At 44.2% G+C, this 20,658-nt stretch overlaps 1 protein-coding gene across 1 annotated transcript in view; it reads right to left on the reverse strand.

Annotated features, from left to right (window-relative positions):
* The window catches only part of NPTN (neuroplastin), a 73,660-nt gene that overhangs the window by 1,845 nt on the left and 51,157 nt on the right, over positions 1-20,658 (reverse strand). The window contains exons 7-9 of the mRNA XM_088025181.1: positions 13,745-13,878; positions 8,136-8,409; positions 613-634 (exon numbers count right to left, since the gene is read on the reverse strand). Coding sequence (XP_087881307.1) covers positions 613-634; positions 8,136-8,409; positions 13,745-13,878 — 430 coding nt within the window. The remainder of the gene's footprint in view (positions 1-612; positions 635-8,135; positions 8,410-13,744; positions 13,879-20,658) is intronic.

The raw sequence follows: 20,658 nt of genomic DNA on the forward strand, positions 1-20,658 counted from the left end.
ACAATATACAGGTACCTTTCCCTCTGATTTATAGACTGTAATTACTTGTAAAGGTAAAAACAGTAGTTTCTTCTCTACTGAACACCACGGTCTCTTCTCAAATGATAAAAGATGATCGCATATGGGCATTTAACCGATTTGGGCACTGGTTGCCTGTCTCTCACTCCTTAGTCCCCAACTCTAGGAGGTTCTGCTTATCTGGGATAGATTCAGAACTCACAGGACCATCTCTCTTGGATACATGCAACTGCTGACGGAGCCAGGCAGGTTCTCCATGCTATAGTACAGCTTGAAATGAACAAAACTGGAAGTCTCTGATATACAGGTGATTTCCCCCGCATTATCAATTTAAGCATCTAGGATGTGCAAAACTTTAAGCAGTCTCTTGCATGGCATTCCACTTGATATTGTTACTAAAAACAAAACTGCACTGCCTGTCCTGGGAATCAAATGGCTGTCAGTCAGCTCCACGACCGTGCGGCTAGGGAGGTCTACACTACGACACTCATTTCCACTCACTGGCTCCCCACGACCTTTGCTACTCCATTCGATTAAACTGCAAATACAAAATACAACAGAAACTACTGAATCAATGTCCAATAAAGTACTTACATTGGCCCAGCTGGTTCATCGTCTATAAGGTGTTCAGTTTTTTAATAATCCATTGAGAGGAGAAGAAAGGAGAAAATCGTGAGACTCTACATAAGAATGAATAGAACAGCAAACGGCAAGTGGCAAACATGGCTATTCATAGCATTTATTCAAGGCCATTCCATCTGGAGGTGCAAAAACACTCATGGAGTTATTACTTCTAGATTCAAGTTTTTAATGGCAGGTATGTTGTTTCAATGGTTTTAGTTAACACTTTGAATGCTTGTCATGAAAAACTGCAACTGGAGCGGACAGATAGGCTGCAATATCGTTATACTCATCTTGTCCCCAAGTTCCAGTGGTTCACTCTTAAATAGATGAGAAGACAAACCAACATCTCAGTTGTAAAATCCTGCTGTTTGTTTTCTTGTGGTGAATGCATGCACAGTTTTGGCTCAGTCCTACAATGTAGATGGATGTGTATGTTCTATACATTTAGCCACACATCCTCACTTCCCCAAAGGACACTGTTCTTGCTCTTTTGTAATCTTTAGCAGAGTCTTTAGTCTGGAGAAGAGATTGAGGAAGAGGAAGCCACAATAGTTCAACCTAACACTGGGTCAGCCCCGCTGGGCTATGCCAGCAACAAGTGTATGCATGCCAAAAGATGTTCCGTGACACACCAGGGAGAGCTGAATAGTGGTGACATCCCTCTAGAAAAGACCTCAGACAGAAAGACAGGCTCAACTCTTGAGCCCTGGCCAAAACCAGCACCCAAATCCAGATGAGCCATGAGATTTTTTTTTTTTTTTAAACCAAAAAGCTTACATTATCCGAGTTTAGAAGCCTTCTTAAATTGGTATTTTACAATTCTGATTTGTAAGTTTTTCTTTCCTGTTTGGACTAAGGGCAACTTGGTCCCCTTTAGGCAAGGGTGTAGGTACATGGGATATTTTTTTAAAAGAGGCCCACAAAGGGGAGGGAACAAGTAAGTGCTCTTAGTTTTTTTTTCTATTTTACGTAAGTCAGGTAGACTAAATGATTCAGAACAGTTTGGTTTCACCAAAGGCTTCTAGAAAACCTCTCAGCAGGATTCCACAAGGGGGCTTGGTGCACATGAAGCAGTTATGGAGGTCACAGTCTCAGTGTAGGCGTCTGCAGGAGCACGCGTCAGGAGTAATGTCTGTCACAGGGAGACATTGCTCCACCTATTCCTTCGAGGCAACGGAGAGGCAAAGCCACCGCCAGCACACACAGTGACTGGAGCAAAAAAAGATTGAAAAATAAAAACAAAAACAAAAACTAACCACAAACCAATGACTTGTCAGCCAAAACAACAGGCTAGCGACACACCAGTGTCCACAGGATTCTACTACTAACAACAGTACACTGTCGAACAGGTACAGAGAACAACTGAGACTCAAGGACACCCGAGACATTTGTGTGCCGGGGACGCAGTGGAGATATACGAGACACATCCAGACTGAGACACACAAGCCCAGCCTATGTCTACTCTCACCACAACACCCTAGGCTCTCCGCATCCAGGCCAAGCCAGCTCAGCTACATGCTAGGAACTAAGCACTTCAGGGACTTCAAGGAAAAGACCCAGGAGCAAACTTAGAATAGTTTCAGTGCTCTGGCTGTGCACCGGAAAACAGAAAATTCTAAAGCAAGATAACCAACAAGAATATCACCAATCTACTCCCAACATGAAAAGAAAAAGCAGGGGAGAGGAATCGCGACAGCCAAGCTAATCTCCTCAAAGCAGGACACTGTCCGCACCGACCCAAGCACTTTACACGCAAGCTTCTCTTTCTTTTGGTGGCGGAGGGGTAGGCCCTGCTGTCTGCCTGGTGGCGTCATCTCCCAGCCTAACAAGCCGGTAAGGTGCAAAGGGCTGCATGTAGGGGTTTGAGCAACAGCGGCCCCGGTGCAGTTGCCATGCCTGCGAGTGGGAGCAGGTGCATCTAGATCTCCCTTCATCTCTCTCCCCAGATCCACTCACACATTTACAAGGAATCCAGAAAAGAGCCTCGTGTCTCCTACTGTCTGGACTGACTCTCTATCTGCAGCACCACTCTCCCTTTACAGGTAAGACCGGGGAAAAGAAAAAAAGAAAAAAACAAACAAAAAACAAACAAACAAAAAAACCCAACAACCTGACCCTAACAGGGAAATCGGGAGAGAGGGAAAGAACAGTACAGGAAAAAAAAAAAAAGGTACAAAAATCAAAAAGTAAATGAGGATTAAACAGCAAACTGAAATCCAAATTAGTTGTGAAAGTGAATGAAGTAAACTTGAAGAAAAGTGTTAACATTATGAACTGTGCATCGTATAGACTGAAGCGGAGATTAAACAAACTCCAAAAGCATGCATATCGCTCACTTACCACCATGTTTTAAGGGTTTGATGCAATTGAGGGGGGAAAAAAAAGAAGTCATAGTAACCGACAAATATCAACATACCCCCAAACCCTCAGGCCACAAGCCAGCGGCTGAAACAATGGCTCTCCCCTTGCCTGGGTATTCCAGCCCCTGGCTAGATGGGAGGACGACGACTGGGGAGAAGGGAAACGAGATGCTTCTGGAATCCATCTTAGGAGAGTGAAGTTGCGGGTAGATGTGCTATGGCCCTCGCTCCGCTAGACCCCGTGGCCTCATCAGCTGGGAGGGTGCTCTGCGATGCCCAGTAAATAAGGCGTTACCTGAGAGGGGAGCACCTCCAGAAAGACGGCTTTCCAGCCAACGTGACCAAGAGCTGACCCGTCTGGTCAAAACTCCTTTTTCACCACCTTCATCTCACTGAGGATGGGGTTTTCGAGTTTCTAAACCTGATTCTATTTTGCCTGATCTCAGCAGAGTAGCATTAAACCAGAGAGAGATTAACGGTCACACCCAGTTGCCTTTCGTATTTGGTCCTACTGTATTTTCTCCGTAAGGTAACTTGTTACTGACTCAGATGACCCCTAGAGTTAGGAGACAATGACATGTGTGTTTTGCATGTCATTTTAAAAAGTCACATTTCTTTTCCAGCATTCCTGGCCAGCTGAAAAGCTTCATATGCTCCCAACAGATTTTTTCAAATATCAGGATAGCTCTTATTTGTAGTCTTTTTAAAAGAGTTTGAGGGCGCCTGGGTGGCTCAGTCAGTTAAGCGTCTGCCTTCGGCTCGGGTCATGATCCCAGGGTCCTGGGATGGAGCCCCGCGTCGGGCTCCCTGCTCCGCGGGAAGCCTGCTTCTCCCTCTCCCACTGCCCCTGCTTGTGTTCCTGCTCTCGCTGTCTCCCTCTCTGTCAAAATAAATAAATAAAATCTTTGAAAAAAATAAAAAAATAAGTTTGAACGTATCAGAGCCACTAAAAATGGTTCCCCCCCAAACCCCCAACTGTCTACTCCACCAGTAACTTGAGGAGGAATCCCTTTGAACTGCTTATAAAAATTAGTCCCCAAATGTGAAAACAGAAAACTCTTTCTGATGCTGCCACTTCTTTTCTTAAATCAGCTCCTCCTGTTTTCATTTGAGGTCACTAAAATGTCCAGTAGAACTGAAGGCCCCAACAAAGAGGCAGGCTCACGCCACATCTCCCCAGGTGACTGGGGAGGACAGACTTGAAGTGCGCGCACGCGCGCGCGCACACACACGCACGCACACACACACACACACATCCCTCTCCAGGACTGGGGAGGACAGACTTGAAGCGCGCGTGCACGCACACGCACACACACGCGCGCGCGCACACACACACATACACACACACACACTAATCCCTCTCTGGGTTTAGTCTGCAGAGAACCAACACAGGTGTGCTCCAAGCATGTGAGCTGTAGGATGGATGGAAGGCTAGGGGGATGCTGGCTGGACCTAGTCTTATTAGAAAATTATCATTTAACATTTTCAGAGAATGTACTCAAGAGGTGAGTGAAGTGAAAAAAATGAAGCCTCTGATTTGACTCCATGATTCATCTGTTACTGAAAACACTGAGGGCAAAAGGTGATATGCAGATAATCTACCTATAAGACAAACTACTGGGCACCAATCCTCAAAGAAACCACAACAGGGGCTTCAAGGGACTTAGTATGAGTTTCGTTTATGAAATGTCCTGAGTAGGGCACCTGGGTGGCTCAGTCGGTTAAGTGTCTGCCTTCGGCTCAGGTCATGATCCCAGCCAGGGTCCTGGGATCAAGCCCCGCATCGGGCTCCCTGCTCAGCAGAGAGTCTGCTTCTTCTCCCTCTGCCTCTGCCACTCCCCCTGCTTGTGCTCTCTGGCTCTCTCTGTCAAATAAATAAATAAAATCTTAAAAAAATAATAAAATGTCATGAGTAGACTCTGGTAGCCTAAGAGATAGAGCTCTTTTGTTTTTTTCTACTGAAAGTCACTAAACCTTAACTGTAAGCATCTTCTATGTGAGAAATCTAAAGCAGTATTTGCTTTTCTGGTGAAATGTACTCAGACTAAACTCTCTAAGTTCGAATTTGTGCATGTGTATAGTTTTAAATTGTTCACTTAGTGCTTTTTTGGTAAGGGGCTGAGTTTCCAAGAGCTCAGACTGCCCAAATAGGAATAATATGAGTTTTACATGAAATTGTTTCATACAAGAAGAAATTCAGTGACTCAGAAATCCTGTCTACTCTGATAATAAAGTACCTATTTTGGCAGAGAAAGCATGTCAGGCGTATAGAAAAAAAAAATCCATTTTCACAATGGCATAAATACGTCAACAGCGCCACAGATGGTTATCTGGTAATTCATCACCTCTAAAACTCCAATTTGTATAAGATATGAGGTACCTCTTCCTTCATTCCACAAAGGAGCGCATGCATCTATCTACATGTAGCCTTGGGAAGGGGTAATGTGGGAAGAAAGCATATGAGGAGGCTGCCCTTACATGGACTGCACAGGAGTTGAGGGGAAACTAGCTAGAAAAAAAGCCACAGCATAAGGAAAACTCACTGAGGAACAATCAACTTTTTTTTTTCTTTAATGATTAATTCCAGGAGGACAAGAAATAAAGGGGCACAGGAGCAGGGAGGGGTTTGAGAGGAGGAGGCAGACAAAGGAGAAAACTCTGGGGTGGAAATGCTGGAGCAAGGCAGGGATGTGGAGATGGAGAATGGAGCCTGGACCGCGCTGGCTGTCAGGAAGGGAGCGGAGAGGAGGCGAACACTGCAATAATCCCAGCGTCCCAGGTCTGTCGCCCCAATTCAACAACAGAAAAGTAAATGCTACTTGCATTACAGTTCTTCCAAGACACCAGAGTAAGGAGATTTTACTTTGCACTTACCAATGTCTTTCATGTAGGATTCATCCATCCACTGTCTATAATAGTTTAGCTTAAAAGAGGTACCTTGCCTTCAGAAAGCCATTCAGAAGATTTGCTGACCACACAGGTCTCCTCTACCCAACTGGCCACCACTTGAGTTCAAGAGCCATGGAGCTCTAGCTATTTTTTTTTTATAACAATAGTTGCTTCCCCAGGCAGGTGCCTGCGCTTGTCCAAACCAATACTAACCATTTCTCAAATCTAACCCGAATGTCTTCCACACACATGCGGGGGGTGGCGGTGGCAACCTGGTAATAAACAAAGTGGCTTCCTAGGAGGAAGACTGGAACCTCAGATGGGGACACGCTAAGCTAATGTGTCACTCTGCCAAGAAAGTGGCAGCCAGCCTCGTCTTAAAATAAAAAAATCAGGTTCTGAAGCCCATCTTTGCCTTTTCCTCTTTGCTTCTCTACCTTTCCAAAGGGAAGGCTGAGCAAGGTGCTGTTTAGCAAAGCAAAAACACTCTGAGGGGATGAAAAGGCTTTGCAGAACTGAGGCGTTTATAACTGCTCCTAGAGAGCCAATGCTGGAAATACAGACAACTTCCCTTGATTCTCATGCCTAAATATAAGTATTCTGCCTTAGGAATCCTAATCTGTAGCAGGAAAGAGAAAAAACTACAGGAAAAAGCATTATGCATATGTGAAAATCCCAAGAACACAGTTCACTTCATAGAACAGCAGCTGGACCTAGGAGTGGACCAAGGAAAAGGAATGTAAAAATCCTGGGGGCACACTTCTGCTGCAGGGAACTAGCTCATTTATTTCCACAGGCCCAGTGGCTTCCAGCTGACGTCCCCTCACTCCTCCATCCAGCTCGCTGCGGAAGGAATGTACGCTGGGAGGGAGTCCAGCAGGGCTTCCTACAGGCGTTGTTAGGTTCAACAACAAACCTTTTCACCAGCCTCACTGTGATACTCTTCTACTTAGGGCAGGCAGAGAGATTTTGGAGGTGCTAAGAAAGGAAAAGAAGGGGAAGAGGCTATTGCTCTCAAACGTGGCCTTCCAGAGAGGCCAAAGCCACCGGCTACCTTCAGGGCTGCACGGCTTCTGAGGGAGTGGCAGCTGCAGGGACACAGACAACTCTGTGGGGCGGGCAAAGAACCTTGGTGCACGAGCGAGCACAGGCCCAGGACAGCCGTACCAGAGTTGGCATCCTCACCATCACCCGAGGCCGGCCTCCACTGAACTGAAGCCCATACCCTTCTCGTATAGTCAGTGACAGGCAAGTGGTGGTAATCGCGCTGGCCAATGAATTTGATGGTGATGTTACAGGGCCGAAGGGTGGGAGCTAGTCAGGAAGCTGAGCGTACTACTGGTACAAGTCTCCAGCAGTAGCCACCCCGACTGTAATCCTGGGGTTAGAAATGGAATATCCATGACAAAAACAACAACAACAACAACAACAACAACAACGAAAAACCCCCAAAGATTTCCTAGGACTTTCCTCAAAATCTAAAGATCCAAAAATCTGTAAGATCCTGTTCTTTCCAACACTTAATAATTCACTACAGTCCTGGTGCCATTATCTAGTCCCACCTCTGGCCCTAAGCCAGCCTGAGGGTGTCACCTTGGGGCATGGGCTCCAGGTGTTACTGCTTAGCTGTCTCTGTCTTAAAACCGGGTGTGGTGGATGCATCAGACTCCACCATTCTCGTGAGATAGACAGAAAAGCCAAACGCTTGGTGCCTGCTTCACGGAGAACCTTGAAAACCTACCAAAGGGACCACCAACCAAGGGAACCAAAGGCTGGCCTGTTCCAACGGCTTTTCTCAAGAACAGTCTGACTGGGCTGGGGCTACACCAGGCAACCATGTGACAACCAATTAGATACCTTAAATCTGCCTGAAAGGCCAGGTGGCCTGCGATCTTGGGGTGGCTTCTAGGCTTGACTTGGATTCTCCTCAAGCTCAATCTGCCTGATGATCTGTATTGAAGGAGGACAGAGCTGAACAAAGAGACTGACAGCTGCCCATTCCCCACACGGGGCCTGAAAGGCAGATGGGACTGGGGCTTGGAGAATACCCAAATGGAGGGACAGAGCTAATTATAGCTCTAGGTGGCTAATCTTAGGAGTAGGGAGTGAGGAACCAGTATGAGACTTCTCCTTCTCTCCTTTAGGGATCGAACCCCAACATTCCTATAGTCCTTTTTGGGTGCTTGGAAACCATCCCAAGGATCCAACCCCAACATTACAGCTATTTTGTAGGGATGCTCTTACCGTCAGGAACTTCATCTGGCCTCTTCCTCTTCTCATACACAACAATGATCACCACAAGGATGATGATTTCAGCCAGAATTCCCAAAAAAGGCCAGAGTGGGGCCAGGTGGCTCCGTACCCTGAGGATGGTGACAACGGAGGCTGAGCCAATGGAGTTGGTAGCATTACATTCATACTCTCCAGGGTCTTCTGTGATCTGGAGATTCATGATGCTCAGCTCAGTGTAGTTTTCCTTGTTGATGATGAAGAAGCGGCCAGAGGTATTGACAATGTCCTGCTCAGGGGCAGAAAAAGTAAGAACACACAAAGGTCAGAGTAGGTGAATTTGTGTCTAAGACAAGGTGGCAATGTTCTCCCTTCTTAGGACCACTGGCTGGGATGAGGGAGCAGTGTCTAGGACCATCTTTGTCCAGGTAACTTGTGAGCACTTCATTACTGGCTTTCTTTCGATATCAATTAACAACGAATCAGCAAGCTTCTGGCAGAGCCCCAGCCAAAGCCTCCCCTGCCATTGGTCCTCTGGATTTCTCCGACTTCTATGAAGTGAAGAGAAGAAGCCCTACCCTTTGGCCTCAGAAAAGACTGACTCAATCTAGAAAATGCTACTTCAAATACAGGTAAGAAACCATGACACAGGAAGATGATGGAGAAAGAGGGATGTGACCTCCATGGTCAGGCATATATGCTAACTTCAGGCCTGAGGACTTCAGAATCAGCACATCTACCTCACACTTGCTGAGTTCTGGAAAGTCTCCTTAAACTTCCTCCAGAAACAATGCTAAGAACTTGCTCCTAGTTAGAGTAGAGAAATTCATAACTTCCCTTTAAGAATGAAAGGGTTAGGGGCGCCTGGGTGGCTCAGATGGTTAAGCGTCTGCCTTCGGCTTGGGTCATGATCTCCAGGTCCTGGGATCAAGCCCCGCAACGGGCTCCCTGCTCAGCAGGGAGTCTGTTTCTCCCTCTTCCTCTGACTCTCCCCACTACTCCTGCTCTTTGTATCTGTCTCAAATGAATAATTAAAAAAAAAAAAAGAATTAAAGGGTTAAAGGAAAGTTTATTCAGTCAACCAACAACTATCAACTATTTACTAATGTATACTGTTTGTCTCACATCCTACTGAGGGGAAGGTGAGACACAAGTGAATGAGGAGGTTGGCCTTAAGAGGGAACCAGACCTCCAAAGGGATGGTTACAGGAACGTGGCAAGAAGCCCCAACAGACAGCATGTGCTGAGTACTGTAGGGCAGAGTGAGTGGTCGGTGCCAGAAAGAATCAGGGAAAGCTTCAGAGAAGAGCCAGTTTTTGCACTAGATGGTGGGGAGGAGAGGTGATCAAGCAGGACAGGAGTGCTCCAGGCCCATGTGGGAAGGCAGAGGTGAGTCCACAGGCAGGAGTCTAGGTGGAGCTGGGACAGGCTTACAGCACTGGGGTGATGGCAGGGCAAAAATGGACTCATGTGTCAGCTGTTACACAACAACTAAAGCACAATCAGAAATAGTAGAGAAGAAAGGGGAAGATAACCCCCAGAATGAGGTCTAGCTATAGCATACAGTGGTGTGTGCAAATGAGTGTGGGTATAACTAAAATGGCAAACACAGCCTTCAAAATAGTTATTCCATGAAGCTTCAACTGAGGACTTGGAAAGCTGCCAACTTCTCTAACCCCTGCTCTACTGGTTCACTAAGTCCATATTTTTCACTTATGATCAGAAATGATTAGTGTCTTCTTTGATCCACAAACCTTCAATGCAGATTTTTTTAATACCATCCATATGCAAGAAATAAATAAAATCTTAAAAAAAAAAAAAAGAAACTTTAACCTTTCAATCAATGCCTAAGAAGATATTGAGTGGGACTTGTCCTACTGCTACAGATTTGATGACTAAAGAGAAGCATCAAAAAGTACCCCATATTCTTGGATCAAAGTACAGCATAGGGAATTGAGTCAATACCATTGTAATAACATTGTATGGTAACAGATGGTGAATATACTTAATCGTGGTGAGCACTGCATTATGTACACAATTGTCAAATCACTATGCTATACACCTGAAACGAATATATCATGTCAATTATACCTCAAAAATTTTTAAATATATACATAAATGTTTTTTTAGAAGGATAACTTTTCCTAATTTAACTTGTACTTAGGAAGTGTTCACATACATTTATAACTAACAGTGACTGATATTTAGGTTTCAGTATCAAGATTGTGTTATCTTATTCACATTGTATGTTCAAATCTTCCACAATGTTGTTGATTTTCCATCTCATCTGTCAAAGACTAAAAATAATATATGTAAATCTGCCACCATGTAACTGTGCTTCTGGCTATATTTCCTTATTTTTCCAGTTTTTGCTTCATTCATTTTGAAACTCTACTCTACAGACTGGTTTTCAAAGATCATGACAGCTTTGTCTTTATTGTGGATTATATATCTTACCATGATAAAAAGGAACTCTTTTGGTTTCATGTTTTTATTTGAACCTCACTTTCTGTAATGTTAATATTTCCACTTGTTCTATTTATATACTTTGACCATATGTACTTTATTCATTGTTTTTGTCTTAATACTTCTGTCCTATTTTGTTATATGTAGATCATCTTTAAGCAACATATCGCTAGATTGTTTCTTAAATCTCTGCCTTTAAGTGAGAATACTTAAAAACTTTGTATTTAATACTACTGTAATTTTTACATTTATTGTCACAAATGATGGCTTACTTTAAAAAAGTACCCCAGAATTCTTAAAAAAAAAATTTCCATACAAATTGGGGGGAGACAGTCCTTGCAGGGCTTATTAAAAGGGAGACCCATCAAGCTATCTTATCCCCAAGTCATCACTACATTACCCCTTGCCAATCTATAAAACAGAAGACAGGATGAGAGGTGATAGGAAAAGAGTTATACCTGGCATTGCATGCAGCCTTCCACCCTACAGCTGAGTGGAACAGGCACCAAGAGAATCACTCAAAGATTGGGGGTGGCAAGAAGAAAATATCTTTTTCCAGTGGATATCCGTTTATGCAGGACACCAACTGATGTGCTCTATGCTTCTCAATCTTGGAAAAAGGCTATCTGGAGATAAGGAGGCAGAGGAGCCTATACTCCCACCATGTGAAGAGCCATGATGTTCAAGTTTCCTCTGCCTAAGAGGGTGAGCAGACCCCAGCATCTGTGGCTGGAGCTAAACAGGAAACAGAGAGGTTCAGTAAGAGTAGATCTCTGATATCTGAGAACTGGCCCCGTAAAGAACTCACACAAGTTCTTACAAGATCCAGGATCTGGATACCTGCCATGCAGAGGCCCCAGAAGCAGCAAAAACCAAGAGTAGACTATAGGAAAAGTCAGATGAGTGACACTTGTCCCCCTTCCTGCCCCATATACAAGAGAAAAACCCAGAAGACAGAGTGAGGACAATCCCCTGCTACCCTTGCAGGCTAGGGAGAGGGGAAGGGAGGTAAAACTGGGAATTTTGGATTGGACTGGACTCCATTCTTTAACAAAAAAGAGGTCCAAGAAAGCTATGGGATCTGTCTAGAAAAAGGATCTGTGCTGAAATTAGTGTCTAGAAAAAAAACTGCAAGCATTTTATCTTAGTCCTCAACCAAGTGTAGGCTGTTCAACGAACTGGTTTTCAAAGGCATCAACCTAGAAATTGCTTTTCTTTTCCCTATCCCTCTTTCATTAAAAGTTTTCTGCATGGAGCACTGGGTGTTATATGCAAACAATGAATCATGGAATACTACATCAAAAACTAATGATGTAATGTATGGTGATTAACATAATAAAAAAAAAAGGATAAAAAAAAGTTTTGTTTCCCAAATGATTCATAGCTTGGAAGCAAGAGGAAATACTACTTGATTTTAAAGGTTTTTCACAATATAACAGATAATTAAGAGTTCATGGGCATGAGAAGAATAGGAGATGAAAATATCCACTGATGGGGCACCTGGGTGGCTCAGTCGGTTAAGCGGCTGCCTTCGTGGCTCAGGTCATGATCCCAGGGTCCTGGGATCGAGCCCCGAGTCGGGCTCCCTGCTCGGTGGGGAGCCTGCTTCTTCTCCCTCTGCCGCTCCCCGTTTGTGCTCTCTGGCTCTATCTCTCTGTCAAATAAATAAATAAAATCTTAAAAAAAAAAAGAAAGAAAGAAAGAAAAAGAAAATATCTACTGAGGAATCAAGGGCTCTCCTACCCAGAGACCAAGAGAGAAATGGGCATTTGCTTGCCAGCACAATGAAGTATTTTATTGACTTTTCAGGGCCTGCTCTGAAAATATTCAACCTCTCCCTTCCTCATCATGAACCCTTAATTAATGGGTTTCTGAAATCTAGTCATTGTTGTTAATGTTAGAGTCCTTGTCACCACTTGACATATTATTTTTTTTTTTAAAGATTTTATTTATTTATTTGACAGAGAGATAGAGAGAGAGCACAAGTAGGCAGAGTGGCAGGCAGAGGGAGAGGGAGAAGCAGGCTCTCTCCTGAGCAGGGAGCCGGACGTGGGGCTCGATCCCAGGACCCCAGGATCATGACCTGAGCCAAAGGCAGCCACTTAACTGACTGAGCCACCCAGGCGCCCCTTGACATATCATTATTGAGAGATCATGGAGTGGGAAGAATCATGGACTTGAAATAAAAAAACTAGACTTGACCCTTCCTTGGTTTTGTCACTAATTTACCTTGGTTAATATGTAATCTTTCTGAAGAAGTAGATTAGATTATCTCCTTGGTCCCTTCTGACTACTGACAATCAGAGAGGATGCCTGAGAAGTACAGTGCTGGGCATGCAAGGCCTGGGGACAGGAGGAATGGATGACACCCTCTCTGCCAGAAAGAGAGACTGGCAAACATCATGAATCAGAGAGTGAGTGAGAGTCCAAAACTTGGACTCCCTCTACACTATCAAGAATCATCGCACTGAATGGAAAAGATGTTTTCTTTGACCTTTTCGGGAGGAGATGCTGTCGTATTTCCAATGTCCAAGGCTGCCCTTGCGCCTCACCATGTTGCCTCAATCCCTCATCAGTACTCCCTGTGTTCCTGGAATATACTAGTAATTGCCCTCGTCGCCTTGTCTTCCCCCAAAACCAGAAAGGTGTATAAGGACTACTTCAAGAGGAGTATTTTCTTTAGGACAAATGGACTAGAATAATAAAAAAAAATTAAGATTGGGGTTAGCTCAGGCGCCTGGGTGGCTCAGTCATTAAGCGTCTGGGTCCTGGGATCGAGCCCCGCATCGGGATCCCTGCTCGATGGGAAGCCTGCTTCTCCCTCTCCCACTCCCCGGCTTGTGCTCTAATAAATAAATAAAATCTTAAAAAAAAAAAAAAGATTGGGGTTAGCTCTTTCAGTTTTCCATCTTGAAGGCAAACCGGTCTAACCTCTTTGCAGACAGCCAGCTTTAACAAATCATGTAGGGATTCCATGACAAAGACTGTCAGTGACCTCCAGATTCATAATGTAACCATTTGTGACTAGAAAGGATGACTGACCCAAGCCATGCTGGTATGGCAGGTTACAACAACTGGTCCAGATGTCTGGACCTCCCAGGACAAACTCCAGCAACCAGAGACCCAGGTAGAGAGAATCAGGGCTGCCTCCTACTCACCATGGGCATACCATTCTCCTTCTTGCGCCAGATCCACTCTGGGTGTGGGTAGCCAACTGACTTGCAATACATCATGGCATCTTGCCCTTCATTCTTATTCTCACTCCGTTTATGGCCAGTGATGTCAGGAGCAGCTGTGAGAAAGGGTGTTGAACAGTTACCACAGGAGCCTACTCTGAACAGGATACAAAGGCCTCACATACGGACTCAAGAGCTCTCCTTCTAATACAGCCAGTCAGTCTCCAGGCCTCTCCTCATAGTCATCTTTGATAACATGCATTTCAGGTCAGAACAGAGCAATGGAACCGATCCAATCCCCTACACCTCCCACCCACCAAAGCAGCTCAAGCAGGTACCAGGATTACTATATGTGAAGTTCTGCTAACAATGTAGGTGGTTCTCTAACCTCCTAGGAGAGGGGACACAGGCTCAACTGCCCTAAATTAAAACATCCTTTAAAAAAAAAAAATGCACATAGAAGCTATTATCATCTCCTCTTCCAGTTATGGTTTTTTCTTAAAATGTCTGCACTAATAACAGTTATGGATTATATCAAATGTCATATACTCCTTTAAGGAAATGAGAGATCCCTAAGATCAAACACCTAAAATCAAGTCCTATTGCAAAGTATGTAAAAACAGTGAATGCCTGGAGAAGCAATCTGATGAATACAAATGGGCAAGGCTCTCCCCAGAAAGAGGGAATCCAGCAAACTGGTCTTCACAAGGGGTAAGAAAGGAATAAACAGGAAATTCAACCAGTGTCCCAAAAGATATTAACAGTTTTAAGAATCTGACCTGTACACCTGATTTGCAATAATCTCAATAAACCCAGTCTTGGGGGAATTTCTAGACATGCTAGATGTTGCTGGTCTTCTCTGCTTTAAGGGATCACTTAGGAAGAAATAGACAGCACCTGTGGTTTAAAAATTAGGTAAGTTTCAAGGATCCAAGAAGCCAGAGATGGGGGCTAATTCTTTGAATTTAGTCTCCTTTGATCTTAACTAAATTTTCCACCATATCTCCTCCTCACCAGTTACAGTAATGTGAAAGCAATAAAACTCAAAGTAGGCCAGATGTCACTTTGTTGGCCAAGATAGGAAAGAGAATCAATAAGCCTGGTTCCAATTCCAGTTTTGCTTGTTCTTTAATTATTCTGTGCTTCAGTTCTACACCCGTTATCAAAGGAAGGTACTTCTAGCCCCTGCCTACATCCAGTGTCCTTGGATAAGGTAAGATTTAAAACATTCATCTTGAGACTATAAAAGCCTGTACCATTATATGTCATGGGCTTGTCCCATGTTCCCCCTCTAAATAGCTTGTTTTTTCTTGGCTTACAAAATAATCCAAAGTCCTGCTACTTCTCAGACTGTGCTTCCCAGCCCACTTCCAGAGGCACCTGGACAGAAATGGGATGGACAAGGTCCCAAGCTGTCTCTATAACCACTGCCTGCCCAATTGACACCTGCTCAGCACGTAGGGTGAGGCGTTTTCTAAAGAGGATGTTATAAAGGAAATATCTCTTTTTTTCCCCCAGGCAAACTTCCTCACTGGCAGAAGGGAGTGGGCCAGCTGGCTCAGTCTTGTTCCCTCCACACCAGATTTCTCCCAAAGCCACTTGGTCACTGCTCAGACCTACTGTTCCACCTGCTCACCCTTCCTCAGAGCTTTCTTCAGTCAATAAATAGTAAAGACCAACTGAAGTACTCCAAGGAGCAAGCTCCCTGGCAATACACTAACTAAAACACCATCAGGGAAGACACAACAAGCAGAGGAGCTACCACAGTTTGCTTCTAGTTGTGTTTCATGTGTCTGACAAACATTTGTCAAGCACCTACCATATGCCAAATACATCAGAGTGGTGGGGGGACAGCCTTTCTGTTGAGGTGGATTTTCGCACAGTCATAAAGAAAATAAGGGAGTAGCGTACTCCTGTACCTGTGGAAAGAACACTCCAAATAAAAGACAAAAAAGCCTTGAGGCAGAGGTGTGTTTGTTATGGACAAGCATGAAGGAGTTTGGCTTAGGCTCAGTAAGCAAGGCAAAGATAGGACATGAAATCAAGAGTGAATGGAGCCCAGATCGAAAAGGACTTTGCAGGCCACCGCAATGACTATGGTATTTACTCTGAGTCAGCTAGGAAGCCACTGGTAAATACCGAGCACAGGTATGGAATGATCCACATGTTTTAACAGGCTCCCTCTGGCTACTATGTAGACAACCGTGTACAGAGACAACAGTGGAAGCAAGACCATTTAGGAAGCTGTTAAGAATAATCCAGGCAAGGGAGACGGTGGTTTGAATGAGGGCAGTAGCAGTAAAAGTGGGGAGATTCTGATATATTTTATAGGCTGAGTTAATGTATTTGTTAATCGACTGGATGCAGGATGCGAGAGAAAAAAAAGAGGAATGACTCCAAAGCTTCTGGCTTGAATAATTCTAAGAAGGGAGTTGCCAGTTACTAAGATAAGGAAAACTACAAAAGAATCAGGGTGTGTTTTTTTTGTTGTTGTTGGCTTGTTTTTATTTTGTTTTGTTTAGGGATGGAGCAATGGTGGTGGTAAAAACCAGGAGTTCAAAGTTTAGGACATGTTAAGCTTAAGATACTTCTTTAACACCCAAGTTGTCAGGTAGACAGCTGAATATCCAGTCTGAAGCTCAGGAGAGTAGTCTAGGATGGAGATGTAAATTTTAGAAATCAGCATATGTGTGACATATTTTTCCATTTTCATTCTCCTTTGCCCCACAGAGAATACCCACTCTGGCCCAGTTATCTAACTAATTCCAATAGTTCTGTGAATTCAGTACCATCAGCTTTTACCTTGGGGACTCATCCCAATATTGCACATTTGTACCACTTAGAAGGCTAAAAGTTGAGTTGGCTTATGGTGCCACAGCCTCTAAGAAGTTGCTATTCGGAAAGGATGCAGACCAGAAGGCCAAGACCTGAGGAGAGGGATGGGGATGGTCTTCACTCCTACCGTGGTGTTTAGGAGGAGAACACCACTTCCGCTTTTCATTTATCTACTTTGGTATTCTACAGAGACTTCTATTTACAGATGTGAACATGGCCTTAAAGGCTACTATGCACAGAGACTCTCTAGGAACTCAGCTACCCTCATCACACTTTGCTGGCCATATTTACATAGTGTAAACCTATAGGAAAGAGTCTTCAATGGTTAGATCTATTACTGCTTTCTCCTCAGCTTAGCAAAGAATACTGAGTGAAGAAGTGTCACTAGTATTGTGGGACCCAAGCCACATCACTCTATCCCTAAGGGAGAGATTATAACAACTATTACTTTAGTCTTTGAGTCAATGAAAAGTTTTTTTCACTTCTATCCTTTATGGTAGCTGCTTAATCAGAAAGCCCATTTCTCAGATGGTAGCCACACTTGTGGTGAACATTGCATGATGCATAAACTTGTCAGATGACAAGGCTGTATACCTGAAACTAATGTAACACTGTGTGTCAACCAAAAAAAAAAAGAAAGAAAGAAAAAGAAAAAAAAAGGTTGGGGGGGGCGTGGAGAAAGAAAAGTTGAGCAGGACAATGGACCCACAGCAAGAAAGGTCACCAGACTCAGGGCACACGTAAGCACTGGTAAGAGAGTGGGGTGGGGAGGGGGGGATGGTCAGAGTCCTCTCATTGTGGTTTTTAAATAGTCTCCAAAGTCTTTGATATTCTTTCCTTCAAAAAGTGAAGCATAATTGCTCCCTCCCCTTGAGTGTGGCCTAGTAACAGTATTCTAATGAATGAATGAACCAATGAAATAAAGCAGAAGTAAGGTATGCGACTTTGGACAGTTCACAAAGGACCATGTGGCTTTCTCCTTGCTCCCTCTCCTTGCTCCCTCTCCTTGCTCCCTCTCCTTGCTCCCTCTCCTTGCTCCCTCTCCTTGCTCCCTCTCCTTGCTCCCTCTCGGGTCACACATTCTGGGGAAGGTTATAGCTGTCATAGCAGGAGGACACTGAAACAGTCTATGGAAAAGGCCCACGTAGTGCGGAACTCCGGCCTTCTGCCAACAGCAGCCATGTGAGGGAGCCCTCTAGGAAACAGATCCTTCAGTCCCAGTCAAGCTTTCAGAAGACTGCAGCCTGACAGACCCTGAGCCACCCCAGTAACCAGCTCCCTAATTCCTGACCCACAGAACCTATGAGGTAATAAGTGTTTTTTTAAGTCACTAAGTTTGGGGGAAATTTACCCAATGAAGAAGACATTACCCCACTTACATAGACTGGAAAACTCAATTTTGGAAGTTACTTAACATCTAAAATTACACTGCCAGTAAATGGTAAAGCTAGAGACCAAATTCAGGACTGATTCCAGAGGCCATGCTTTTTGTACTTTACCATACAGAAGGAAAAATAAACCAAACTAGAACTGAGTCCATAAAAAATAAAAATATACAATATGCATACAACTGCATAGAAAACTGCCCAAATGTTATCTTTGCTTGTAGAGGGTACTAGAACTGACCGCCCCTAGACCTGAGGTGGATTGGTTTAGCTGTCGGAGTTTAACTAGCCCATATACTGTAACACAAATAAAAAGAGCTTTGGACTTCAAGTCAGAGAAATTCAGACTCCATTGAGACTATGACTCACCAACTGAGTAACCTAAGGCGGGTCATTTAAAATGCTTTTGAGTTTCAGTACTCACTTTTGTAAAATGAGAGTAATACTCAACATAATTCACGGAGGTCTTGTGAGGATTAATTTACATCTCTGTACCAATCTAGCACATGACTGGAGCTCAGGGTCAAAAATAAACATTTAAATTGAGCTATTAGGGAAAAGAAAGGCTAGGCTTAGACTGTGGCATTATGAGTTCTAAGAAATCAAAGAGATGCTGATTAATGTGTTCCCTCTCTGTTTGCTGATACAAACAGGACTTCTGTTTGTAACTCTAGTAAGGTTTAATCAGGTCAGATACTCTCAAATTTTGATTGACGGCCTATTTATCTTGATTAAGGTGCCCCACCTTCTATGGGCTTGCCATTTAATAAGGAACTGCTTAAGCAGGGTCAGTCAGTCTGAAGGTAGGTCTGACACACCTGACAGAGCCAAACACTCCTTACTTCCCCCTCACCCTCTCAGGGAGGCAGAGGGTAACCGAGAGACCTTTCAAAGAGATCACAGATCCACTTGGAAATTAACTTGCTCTCTGGCCTTGTCAGCCACATACTCTAATATTAGATATCAGTTAATGGATATCCTTCCAGTATCCTGATGAATGGCAACACAGGGGTTCCAAAAGAGTCTTAGTTACCTGACAACACCAGACCCAATTTCGTTATCTGGGCCCAAGGCTGAGGACTAACACATGATCCTCAGTACCTTCTGTTGCCTGCCCAGCCTACGCTTAAAGCAAAGCATCCAGCTTCTCTGTCACATTGGTGGCTGTAGAAAGTGTCCACTTAGGCAATGGGGGCATGTTCAGCTGAAGCTGACATTAAATAAAGTTACACACAACAGAGCTAAGAATGGGGTAATGGTATGGGGTTTCTTACACGGACTGCTTATTTGGTGCTCACTTTTCAAAGCAAATTCATAACCTCACAACTAATTTTTCATCTTTGCTGTAAGTAAACTTAAGAGGCTTGGCTGAAGGCAGAGAGAGAGAGTTAAGATTTACTATTAAGCCAAGGGCTAAGCCCAAGAAGCAATAGGAGATTGGTCACAATGGAAGCAAAAAGGATGTTGGCCTGTGGCTCAATAAGCCTTCTCCACACATAGTATATTCATCATTCATCTGGAGACTAGAGCAGTCTGGGACTTCTGCTGCCTTCTGCAGATGAGGCTTCTCCCTTCCCTGCAAGTGAGAGCACTGAGTGGGTGGCGACTGAAGTTTCCTCTAAGACAGCGCCTCTAACCTTGGCTATACACTATCATCCACTGGGGTGCTCTTCATAAGCCTGAGGTCCAGGCCACATTGCCCACACATTAAATCAAGTCTGAGAACCACTGCTCTCATACCTTTCCTGGCACCAGTGTTTGAGATCAGGGGAGTAGAAGGAGGAACTGTCCCTTAGGACAGAGAGATAAGTGGAGGTATGCGGGGCACTGAGGGGACACCTCCAAAGTTGAGAAGCTGACACAGCCACTACCATGAAGAAAAGAAGCTTAGAGATCTTGTCCTTCAATAACCCAACTTCACCTTTGGGTTCTCCCTCTTCCATATAAGGGAACTACAGACTGTTGGAACCTTACAGGAACGCTAAGACCATCTATCTCATCCCGCTTCATCACACACCTGTGGAGGCTGAGGCCTGAGGAAAGACAGCGAAAGAGCGAATGGTTAGGGCCATTGCAAGTTTAATGGCAGGGCAGGATTAGAACCCATTTCTTCTAACTCTCAGTCCAAGACCTTCCAGCTGTTATATGCTGAACACAGCAACATGGCTTTGTGCTTAAGAGCACAGGCTCTGGCACAAGAGTGCCTGGGTGAGAGCACCTGTTCCACGGGTTACCTGTCACACAGGGCCAGTCATCTAATTCCCTGCAGCTTCCATGTTCTCCCCTAGAAAGTGGAAATAATAATGGCATCTCCATCCAAAAGTTGTGAAGACTACAGGGAAGGACAGGAATAGCAATGCACCTAGCACAGAGCCTGGCACACAGTTCGTGTGCAATGTTAGCCATTCTTATTAAGGTCAGGGTAGCACCCTGAAGAGAGGAAAAGAAAGAATAGGTATGGCTATTTGGGCTGAGGTTGATGCTCAAAATGTTCTAGCAGCTTCAAGGTATTATTATTTTGCTTTCAAAGACTTCTCAAGTATAGGCAATTCTGAGTCAGAACCAGCTTTGACATAAGCTCTGACCTAAAGGATGTCAGAACCTCTAAGCATCCTTGCCTATCAAACTAGCTACCTATCAAATAAATAAATAACCATGAAACTGCTCTGCATGCTG

The sequence above is a fragment of the Eumetopias jubatus genome, unplaced genomic scaffold (assembly GCF_037043125.1).
Source record: "Eumetopias jubatus isolate StellerSeaLion01/CBP00866 unplaced genomic scaffold, mEumJub1_p1.0 scaffold_7, whole genome shotgun sequence".
Lineage (NCBI taxonomy): Eukaryota > Metazoa > Chordata > Mammalia > Carnivora > Otariidae > Eumetopias > Eumetopias jubatus.